This window comes from Bison bison, unplaced genomic scaffold (assembly GCF_000754665.1).
Source record: "Bison bison bison isolate TAMUID 2011002044 unplaced genomic scaffold, Bison_UMD1.0 scf7180017864354, whole genome shotgun sequence".
NCBI lineage: Eukaryota > Metazoa > Chordata > Mammalia > Artiodactyla > Bovidae > Bison > Bison bison.
Genome location: NW_011494926.1, coordinates 4848296 through 4860328, shown reverse-complemented (window position 1 = coordinate 4860328; position 12033 = coordinate 4848296). Strand labels below are relative to the sequence as shown.

General features: G+C 40.9%; 1 protein-coding gene across 1 annotated transcript in view; it reads right to left on the bottom strand.

Moving 5' to 3' along the window:
* EDNRB (endothelin receptor type B) overlaps positions 1 to 12033 on the bottom strand; it is a 31569-nt gene that overhangs the window by 7036 nt on the left and 12500 nt on the right. The window contains 3 exon segments of the mRNA XM_010855126.1: positions 1838 to 1987; positions 3603 to 3807; positions 3917 to 4029. Coding sequence (XP_010853428.1) covers positions 1838 to 1987; positions 3603 to 3807; positions 3917 to 4029 — 468 coding nt within the window.

The window sequence follows — 12033 nt, the reverse complement described above, 5'->3', positions numbered from 1 at the left end:
GCATCTCACACGCTAGTAAAGTAATGCTCAAAATTCTCCAAGCCAGGCTTCAGCAATATGTGAACCATGAACTTCTGATGTTCAAGCTGGTTTTAGAAAAGGCAGAGGAACCAGAGACCAAGTTGCCAACATCTGCTGGATCATGGAAAAAGCAAGAGAGTTCCAGAAAAACATCTATTTCTGCTTTATTGACTGTGCCAAAGCCTTTGACTGTGTGGATCACAATAAACTGTGGAAAATTCTGAAAGACATGGGAATACCAGACCACCTGATCTGCCTCTTGAGAAATCTGTATGCAGGTCAGGAAGCAACAGTTAGAACTGGACATGGAACAACAGACTGGTTCCAAATAGGAAAAGGAGTTCGTCAAGGCTGTATATTGTCACCCTGTTTATTTAACTTATATGCAGAGTACAACATGAGAAACGCTGGACTGGAAGAAACAGAAGCTGGAATCAAGATATCCGGGAGAAATATCAATCAACTCAGATATGCAGATGACACCACCCTTATGGCAGAAAGTGAAGAGGAGCTAAAAAGCCTCTTGATGAAAGTGAAAGTGGAGAGTGAAAAAGTTGGCTTAAAGCTCTACACTCAGAAAACAAAGATCATGGCATCCGGTCCCATCACTTCATGGGAAGTAGATGGGGAAACAGTGGAAATAGTGTCAGAATTTATTTTTCTGGGCTCCAAAATCACTGCAGATGGTGACTGCAGCCATGAAATTAAAAGACGCTTACTCCTTGGAAGGAAAGTTATGACCAACCTAGATAGCATATTCAGGAGCAGAGACATTACTTTGCCAACAAAAGTTCGTCTAGTCAAGGCTATGGTTTTTCCTGTGGTCATGTATGGATGTGAGAGTTGGACTGTGAAGAAGGCTGAGCACCGAAGAATTGATGCTTTTGAACTGTGGTGTTGGAGAAGACTCTTGAGAGTCCCTTGGACTGCAAGGAGATCCAACCAGTCCATTCTGAAGGAGATCAGCCCTGGGATTTCTTTGGAAGGAATGATGCTAAAGCTGAAACTCCAGTACTTTGGCCACCTCATGTGAAGAGTTGACTCATTGGAAAAGACTCTGATGCTGAGAGGGATTGGGGGCAGGAGGAGAAGGGGACGACAGAGGATGAGATGGCTGGATGGCATCACTGACTCGATGGACGTGAGTCCGAGTGAACTCCGGGAGTTGGTGATGGACAGGGAGGCCTGGTGTGCTGCGATTCATGGGGTGGCAAAGAGTCAGACACGACTGAGCGACTGATCTGATCTGATATGTGGAATCTAGAAAAACGGTACAGATGAACCTATTTGCAGGGCAGGAATAGAGACACAGACACAGAGAAAGGATGTATGGACACCAAGCAGGGGAGAGGAGGGTAGGATGAACTGGGAGATTAGGCTTGACATCAATATACTACCATGTGTAAATGGATAGTGGGAACCTGCAGTATTACACAGAGAGCTCAGCTCAGTGCTCTGTGATGACCTAGCTGAGTGGGATGGGCGGTGGTGAGAGGGAGGTCCAAGAAGGGGGGGGACCTATGTATACATACAGCTGATTCACTTCACTGCACAGCAGAAACTAACACAGCACTGCCAAGCAATTATACACCAATAAAAAATGGTTTATCTAAAAAATTGATGGCTCTTTTTACATTCCTTTAGATTATGTAGGGTATCTCCAGGTAGATAGTATAAACCATATTAAAAATATCAGACTAAGAAAAAGGAATTATGCTCTAGTATATGATACTTTTAGTTTATTATCACTACAATTATTTTCATATTCATAATTGGAATTTTAATCATGAGTCAGCAAATATTTCTATTTCCTTACCTGTTTTAAGTGATCATTTAAGGCAATTTGCATACCACTCTTCTTTCTCAACATTTCACAAGTCATCAGGGTATAAAATAATGCAGTGATGGCCAGCGGCAGGCAGAAATAGAAACTAAATAGCCACCAGTCTTTAGCTGTCTTGTAAAACTATGGGGAAGAAAGGATGTTATAGTTAATATTCCTCTGTAAGAAAATCTTACATATCAGATATTAAAAAATGCTCATCAAGGAATAATCTTCTAAAGTAGATCCATTTTATAAATACTATGTAGAATCTTTCAGTAGAATCTTTATTCTACTATGTAGAATTTTTTGTCTGCTGAACAAAAAATTAAATTAAATGAAACAAACTTTTCCTAAAAGGTGTTTCAATTCTCTAAGGCAGTGTGCTATAATTATATATAAAAATGTAAGCAATTGGGCAAAATTGATAACTCAAATATTTTTGTCTTCACACAAGTGAAAGGAACTTCTTGTGTGAAATACCACATCTTGATGTGTAAAGATATTCTAGTGTTTTGGGGAACTTCTCACTTTTTAACAAGTTTGTTTCTGGGGAAAGCAGGTAGGAAGAGGTCTATGGTAATCATTTAGCTCAGGAATGTATACATCTAAGCTATCAACTAAAAATCAAAATTGCTTATAAAATGACTTATCTCTTACTCGTTCTTTTTTCCTTTTCCTTTTAAAGACTGTTGTTCCAGATACGTCTCTGTTGGAACAGAAGTTATGGAATCTATGCAGTACTTTGGGCTTCCCAGGTAGTCCTATGGTAAGGAACCCGCTTGCCAATGCAAGAGACATAAGAGATGCGGGTTCAATCCCTGGGTTGCAACAATCCCCTGGAGGAGAGCACAGCAACCCACTCTAGTATTCTTGCCTGGATGATCCCATGGACAGAGGTGCCTGGTGGAGGTGATCCATGGGGTCGCAAAGATTGGGACACGACTGCGACTTAGCGCACACCCATGCAGTACTTTTTCTATTGGAACTAATAAGAAACAAGGAAACGGCATTTTCATTTTCAGTTTCCCATTAAAGCCCCTCTTTAGTCTTTTGTTTATCATGATCTATACACATATACATAAAATCTTATATAAACTTACGTGTAAAATAGAAAATAATTATTTGTGACATTTGGACCCACTCCCTTTGCATTAACTTCTCCTCACCCTTTCTGTTGGGAAGAGCCTTTTTTACTTAGGGTCTATTTTCTGATGACCAGCATTGCTATTTTTCCCCATTCCCTAATTAAACACTCTTAAATAAATAGACAAGATGAAGTTCTTTGCAATAGCAGCTTTCCCTTTAGAGAGAGGACAAGCTTGTCATTCATACCAAGATTCATGGAGTCACATAGATTTCTACCAGTCTGTCCATACGAGGGACTTCTCCTTGATCATTCCTTTAACCACACACTGCCTCCAATGACTGCTGTGTTGCTTAATGCAAAATACGTTGTAGCTGCCAGTTCTTATGTGAATTTGAGTCGGAAAGCTATAAATTCCAATCGATTCTCTTATGTCAACTTGGCTTATCTGTATTCCTGAGAATCAGGGAATTCTTGGAGAAGTAATGACCTAGCTTCTTGCAGCATGGGTCATTAGTCCCACTGTTAACCCTGAGGTCCTGGGACCTACACTTTTAATTTATGCCAAGGATAGTCATAAATCAATAATTTCCCAAGAAGAAGAGATTGGGGGAAAATAGCTAAACATTTATAAGGCAAGAGCAGAAAAGGGAAAAAAAAAGTGAAATTTACCTGCATAAATGCTGTTTTCTGAGTGGGGTGGAGCAAGCAGATTCTCAGTTTGTTTCCTATGTGATCACTGGTAATTACATCAAAACCCACAGCCTCAGGGACAGCCAGAACCACGGAGACCACCCAAATTAAAACAATTTCTACTGCTGTCCATTTTGGAACCCCGATTCCTTTAATCCGACTCCAAGAAGCAACAGCTCGATATCTGAAGAACAAAACAGAATCAATTGCCAAGTTACAGTTTACTTTCTAAGTAACGTAGCAACCACGAGGATCGTGGTCAGGATATATGTCGCTTAGATACATGCTCTTACCTGTCAATACTTAGAGCACATAGACTCAGCACAGTGATGCCCACGGAGGCCTTCTGAATGAAAGGCACCAGCTTACACATCTCAACCCCAAAGGGCCAGTCCTTGGCAAGCAGCTGCATTGAGGAGACACAGAGCTCTGTTAGGGAGATGTTCACAGGGTGCTCTTGAACTGTATGTATTACTTAGTGGAGGTGAATGAACTTGTGGAGTGAAATAACAAATTTCAGTTCTTATTCTTTTTCTCATGGACTCCTCTGAAAATCATCTGCATTTGTTAGATATTTGGAACAAGAGAGTGGGCTGGCAATCATGAAAGGGCAGACAATTCAGGAGAATTAGCTACACATGAACAGGAGCTTAGGGTCAAGGTATCTTCTACTGCAGGGCCAACAGGGGCCAATTGCTTAAGTTCTCCTTACAAAAATGGGAAGCTGCTGTATAGCACCAGGAGCTCAGATTAGTGCTCTGTGATGATCTAGAGGGGTGGTATGGGGGGCAGTGGGAGGGAGGCTCAAGAGAGAGAGGATATATGTACACATACTGCTGATTTGCTTCATTGCACAGCAGACACTAACACAACATTGTAAAACAATTATATTCCAGTTAAAAAAAATTTTTTTTAAATTGAGCCTGTAGTGCTGAAAATGCCTCTCATACTCTTATGAAGTCTCCAATGCTCAGTTGATGGCCAAATCAAAATAAAGATTAATCAAAAATAGGTGAAAAGTATTCCTTAGTTAGACTACATGACTCCCTGGGCTTCCCTGGTAGCTCAGCTGGTAAAGAATCTGCCCGCAATGCAGGAGATCCTGGTTCAATTCCTGGGTTGGGAAGGTTCCCTGGCGGAGGGATAGGCTACCCACTCCGGTATTCTTAGGCTTCCCTGGTGGCGCAGATGGGAAAGAATCTGCCTGCAATGCAGGAGACCTGGGTTCTGTCCCTGGGTTGGAAAGATCCCCTGGAGAAGAGAGTGGCAACCCACTCCAGTATTCTTGCCTGGAGAATCCCCATGGACAGAGGAGCCTGGTGGGCTACAGTCGATGGGGTCGCAAAGAGTTGGACACGACTAAGCGACTAAGCACAGATGACTCCTATGGAGAGCAGAGTGTGTGTTCGTGTACTTACTCTTCACTCTGGCCAACTGCACTGTCAGTCAGCACACTGTTCAGCATGTGTTCAACACAAGGCACCCTTTTCCTTAAGACTTCACCTGAGTCCGTCCTTCTCCAAGAAGGCTTTCCCCCAACAGATCCACTTGGCTAAAACCTTTACTTCTCTTAGCTCTTATTCAAGTCTCATCTTTTCAATATGACCACACTGCTAAGGATAGGAAATGGTCAGGTCTCCCCATCTCCGTCTTTCTACTCCACTTTCCTTTACACCTACAGCACTTATTAACTCCTACTGTGTATAGTATAATATACTTGTTTGTTTTGTTAAGTTTTTGCTGTCTGCAACCCCTAGCCTATCAGACAGAATACAACTTCTGCAATTGCCTAGCACAGTTTCTGACACACAGCAGATGCTTAAGTATTCAAGTCCCTAAAATACATAGGCACTGGTTATTCAGTGAGCAAAATGACTTAGTTCTTGCTACTATACATACATTTCTATTTCAAACTAACTATGCAGCCATCTTCTGTTAAACTCATGATTTTCTTTTGTAGGACAACTGGGTATGCCCCACACACAATGTAAATGAATCACATTAGGTAAACATCTGGGTCAAATGTTTACGCAGTTTGAAAAGAAACTGTTTTAAATCTACCTATGAGTGTTTAGAGTTGACTCATTGGAAAAGACTCTGATGCTGGGAGGGATTGGGGGCAGGAGGAGAAGGGGACGACAGAGGATGAGATGGCTGGATGGCATCACTGACTCAATGGATGTGAGTCTGAGTGAACTCCGGGAGTTGGTGATGGACAGGGAGGCCTGGCGTGCTGCGATTCATGGGGTCGCAAAGAGTTGAACACGACTGAGCGACTGAACTGAACTGATGTGTGTTTTAATGTTTTAAAGAATAACCTTCCAAAGTTGAAAACTAGTTTGAAACATAATTAAGTCTTTCCATTCTCCTACTTGTAATGTTTCTTTGTAGAGTTAGTCATGCTGGGTAACTGTTTGGCAACTAGAATGGCACCCAAACCTGAAACGTGTGTCTCAGTATGAATATGACTCGGAGCTCCAGCATGAGACCAATTTCACTTCTAAGGCAGACGTGAAAAATTACACCAACATGTAGACAAATGTTGGCAAACTTACAGCAAATATGCTTTTTCTAGGGTCGGAAAGCCTGCATGGCCAGGCAGATCACACAAGAGTGAAGGCAGCCAGGTGCAAAAGAGTTACTGGTGTCAGGAAATAATAGAGGGCAGAGGGGTCTGGGCTAAATCCTGTCTAAAAGGAACCTGTGCTAATAAACATGATGTGATTGTTGATAAGAAATCCCCAATACCAAAATATCTTGATTTTTATCCCCAAATGTTTATATAAAATCTCATAATTTATAAAAATTGTCAACTAATTCAAAGTTTTGAGAAAACAAAAACACTAACAGATAATAACATCATGTTAACAAAATAATTTTATGTGTCGCACCAGCCTCTAACTTGTGACCTCTGGATTAAAATGGGCTGGCTCATAACTCTGCTTATTCATTTATTCATTCAACAAACATGTATTCAATACTCACCATGTGCCAACACCATTTGGAGTATGGGGGCCCATTAGAGAACAAGGCAAACTCCCTGCTCTCATGGAGCTTACAGTCTAGTGAGGGAGGCAGAGAAAGAACACACAAATACTTAATATGGTGTTCACAGGATTTGTGGCAGCTGATGCGAAGAGCTGACTCATTAGCAAAGACCCTGATGCTGGGAAAGATTGAGGGCAGGAAGAGAAGGGGACGACAAAGGATGAGATGGCTGGATGGCATCACTGACTCGATGGACGTGAGTCTGAGTGAACTCCAGGAGTTGGTGATGGACAGGGAGGCCTGGCATGCTGCAGTTAATGGGGTCACAAAGAGTTGGACACGACTGAGCGACAGAACTGAACCGAGAAACTGTAATGAAATTTGGGGTGCTTTCTTGTTTTAAAGATAGTTTTGATGTGGACCATTTTTAAAGTTTTTATTGCATTTGTTACAATATTGCTTCTTCTTTATGCTTTGATTTTTTTGGCCATGAGGCATGTGGGATCTTAGCTTCCCAACCAGGGATCCAACCTGCACCCACTGCATTGGAAGCAAAGTCTTAACCCCTGTACCACCAGTCAGGTCTCTCTCACAAGAGGCAACCTTCAGTAGGGATTTGACTAAAATAAAAGAGTAAGCCATGCGGACTGTATTCTAGGCAGAGGAAAGAGCAAATACAAAGGTCCTGAGATCAAAATAAGCCTAGTGAGAGGAGATGAAAAGAAGTTTCTTAAAGCTGACTGGAGTGTTCCAGACCAGTCTAGATGTAGTTAGAGGGAGGAGTGTGATTTTTTTTTTTTTTAAGGAAATCCATTGCAATATTTTGAACAGGGAGATGGCATCATCTTATTTATGTTAAAAAAAAATCACTCCGAGGATTTCCCTGGTGATCCAGTGGTTAAGATTTCACCTTTCAGTGCAGGAGTTGCAGGTTTGATTCCTGGTCAGGGAACTAAGATTCCATACGTCTATGGCTAATAAAACCAGAACATAAATAACAGAAGCAATACTGTAACAAATTCAACGAAGTCTTGAAACAAAATGGTCCACATTAAAAAAAAAAAAAAAACAACCCTTCTCATTCTAAAAACATAAAAAGATCACTCTGGGTGCTCAAAATAGACTAGAAAGTGGTATGGCAGACTATGAATGGACTAGATAGACAATGACAGACGACTAGAATAGTCAAGAAAAGAGGATTTGATGAGAGATCATGGGCTGAAACTTGTGGTGCCTTGCAACTGAAAGGAATTGATTATAGACAGGATATATTTTGATAACAGAGCTAGCAGGACTTGTTGATGGGTTGGATATAAGATGTGAGGAACCAGAAAGCTCAAAGAAGTTGATCGTATGAATGGTGAAGACATTGACAGAAATGTAGAAGACCCAGGATCCCACAAATCTGAACCAGCTACAAGCTCGAGGTGGTTTAGAAGACTTGTCAATTACCCTTGCAAACATAATAAAAAGATTCCAACCAGTTGAAAGAATCCTTCCAGACACAATTTGGTATAAACTACTGCATCTAGGTGATACTCTTTCTAATCATTCTGTCTTTATATGTATCAGAGGGGGAAGAAAAAGGAAAACTGACATTTACAGTGGGTTAAGGACTATTCTAAGCCATTTACCTATAGTATATCATTGAATGCCCAAAGCAATCCTATAAGGTAAATTACTATAAACTGCATTTTAATAGGTTAAAAGACTTAGAGGCACTTAGAAGTTTATTAACTTGCTGTGTTGGTTTTTTAGGGCTCCCCTGGTGGCTCAGACAGTAAAAGAATCCACCTGTAATGCAGGAGACTTGGGTTCAATTCCTGGATCAGGAAGATCCCCTGGAGAAGGGCATGGAAACCCACTCCGGTATTAAACATGCCCACAAATTCTTCGACAGTCCTCCCTTCAAAAGGTGAAGCTCATTTCCCTCCCTTTGAAGGGGGGAGGGTACTTAATGATTCACATTTAGTGAATAGAATGTGGTGGGACTGATGATGCCTGACATCTGAGACTAGTTCATAGATGGCATTACGGGTTCCTCCTTGCTCGCTCTTGGATCATTGCTTTGAGGGAGTTGCCATGTCAAGGAGGAGACTCAAGGGTCCCTGTGAAGAGGCAACATGGCAAGGAACTGAGGCCACCTGAAAACAGCTGGCACCGATTTTCCAAGTGTCCAGCCTTGGACAAGCCTACTCATGACTGCAGCCCCACCAATAACTTGACCCTCCTGAGAGACCCTGAGTCAGGACAACCCAGGTCTCCCACACTGCAGGTGGATTCTTTATCAGCTGAGCCACCAGGGTAGCCCAAGAATACTGGAGTGGGTAGCCTATCCCTTCTCCAGCGGATCTTCCTGACCCAGGAGTTGAACTGGGGTCTCCTGAATTTCAGGTGGATTCTTTACCAATTGAGCTACCAGGGAATATATCTGTCCTTGGTCACTCACTTATGTGAGGCTTCCTGTGTGGCGTTTGTGGTAAAGGACCCACTTGCCATTGCAGGAGACATGATATTGTGGGTTCGATCCCTGGGTCAGGAAGTTCCCTTGGAAGAGGGCATGGCAACCCACTCCAGTATTCTTGCCTGGAGAATCCCATGGACAGAGGAGCCTGGAGGGCTATAGTCCATAGGGTGGCAAAGAGCTGGACACAACTGAAGTGACTTAGCACCCACACACATGCTCACTTAGGTAAGTAATAGATAACTCCCTGGCTATTTTATTCATCTAATGTCCAAAAATTCAGATCGTTTCAAGTATCTTATTGTCTTGAACAATCTCTAAATATGCAAATGTGAGTGTCACAGGGTACAGTCATTAGATGAGTCAAAATGAATGAGTGTCTGGTCACTGAAGAGAGAGATGTCTGGCCAATGAAAATGAGTTCTGCGTTGAATCCAGGCTCTGTTTTGAGGTTATTATTGCTTTTGGCTCAGACTGGACATTGGATGATTGCTTTTCATACCACTGGGAGGCCTGCAGTCCAACCTCTGACCCAAGTTATCACAGGGGACAGGGAAACACAAACTGAAAATTGTAGCAATTCTCTTCAAGTTCAACACAGAGATAGTCAGAAACTTAATCACAACCGACAGATTACAATTTTCTAATCTACCCTTCCAAAGGAAAAGAGACTGCCAAAAAACCCTTCATGATTTCAATTCAGACATGAATGCTGCCAGTCCTGAGAGGCCACAGAAGGTGAGGGATTGATCGCCCATTTCTATTATTTTGTAGTCAGAAGGATGACTTTGGCAACCTATGCTTCTCTCATCAGAAGGCTTTGTGGAGACACTGAGAAGCCTGATCTCCTGTGACATAGACCATGCGTACTGTTGATGCTCATCTCTGTCTAAATGGCCTTCATCCAGAATGTCTTGGCAATTTAGGGCTTGGAGCTTATTAAGAATGCAAAGACATTAATCTCTTGCCCTGAGTGGAGGAAAAGCTGTGAACTTAAAAAAAAAAAAATCAATCTCAACCAAGATGCCACTTTAAAATTTGGTGAAAGAATGTTCTTAGAGGTTTTCATAATTCTTGGAAATTATTTCACTATTTCTTGACAAAAATAATGACACCCAGTGCCTATAATCTGAAGTTCAATGATTCAGTTTTCCTTTTGGTAGAGGAAACTGATTCTCTTTTATTGCAAGAAGAAGCAAGTCTAACTTTAAACCTAGCAATAATACATTCATATTTCTTATTTGCAGTTTTCGTCATTCAGTTAGATAACTTAAGGGCAAAATCTGAGTATTGAAGACAAATTATGCATGTAATCAAATCTCTCTGATTGCAAAAAAAAAAAAAAAAAAAAAAGGTCAGGGATCAATATTGTTTCTAGGTCCCTGCCACCTAACTTAAATGTTTGGGTCCTGTTTAAAATTAAGTTTGAATACATATTACTTACTATTTATCAAATGCGAGCCAGTCAGAAAATATTCCCCTTACTGACACTGGTTTGCAATGGTGATGGCTCATTTGAGAAAGAGCCTTTGTTAGTATTGGTCCTAGGAGCAATGCAGTGTCCATTTGACAAATGATAGCCTGTCCTCAGGCTTGCCTCTTTCCCCTAAAGGTTCCACTGCTCTGCTAGCACATTTCTTTTGTATAAATAAATACAAATAAACAAACAAATAAACACTGGATTGAAAACAGTCATGGTCATACTGACTATAAGATTTCTACTCAAAGATGCACATGATTTCATAACTTTATGTTGAAACAGCTGTTTGAGAAAGAAAAAAGGCAACAGAATACTACAAAAGTTCATATCATATTGTATAATTGTTTTTATAGTACATAGTTTATACTATGTACTGTATACTACTATAGTATATACATATTTTTATATTACATAGTTTAAAAAATTTCTAAAAGGATAAATAGTGTGAATAGAAAATCAATGTCTTTTCTTTAAAGGTATTGCTAAATGAGTCCTACAAAATCTTTCCAACTGGGGAAATTTATATTTTCCAATTCTCTTTTTTAATTAAAAATTACATTGTTGACAAATTAAATGGAGAAAATCCTATTAATACATACCATTCTTAATACCCAATGGAATCTAGACCCTCCTGCCTTCAGTCTTTCCCAGCATCAGGGTCATTTCCAGTGAGCTGGCTCTTAATGATGAATGAATGAGTTCATGGATGAGTGAATGAACTTGATCATAAGACAGACATCTTGTATTAAGACTTGTCATGAGCTTTTCAGTTCCCATATTTGAAACAATTCTTCTGAGAATTGAGATGACTGTGCTTACTACTGATTGACTGATTTTGTAGTGTCTAGTCCAGGTCCTCCTCCCTACCAGATAGATCAAGTCTTCTTGACACATAAAGCCAGGGCCTCCAGAAATGAGGCGTTGGCTCTTCTCTGGGAGTTCCGCTTGCCAAGCAGACAGGAAAAAGTGGAAAGCAAAATTCCTTCCCTTCCCTCTCTCTCTCCTCCTCAAATGTGTCACGGAAATGACTGGTATAAAACAGAACCCACTATTTCTCACTATCTGCTGGGATTCTATGCGGTGTGTTATTTGTAAGCATGGTGGAGATGAATGTGGAAAGCACAGAGATGCTTTTAGGAAGGTGGGTGAGCAACGCATTATAAGTGACAACCAGGGTTACTTTGCCAGACTGCTGTCTGTTCCATCTGGTGATGAGCTGTGAACATTTCTTTCAAATGACTGATATTATAGAAATATTTTTACAGTCAGAGTCAAAAGAAGGAAATAATGGAGTGGCTGTGTTTCACAAGTTTGGGGAAGGGTGTATTCTTCTGCTTTTATCTGTTTCCTGTGGCAGATAAGAGTTTTTCTGCATTTGAACTGGCGTTTTCATAAGATAAGACATCCTCATTCAAGGATTTCCCATGTCCGATTGATCTCCCTTTCTTTTTTTTTCTTTAATTCAAACTGGAGCTCTG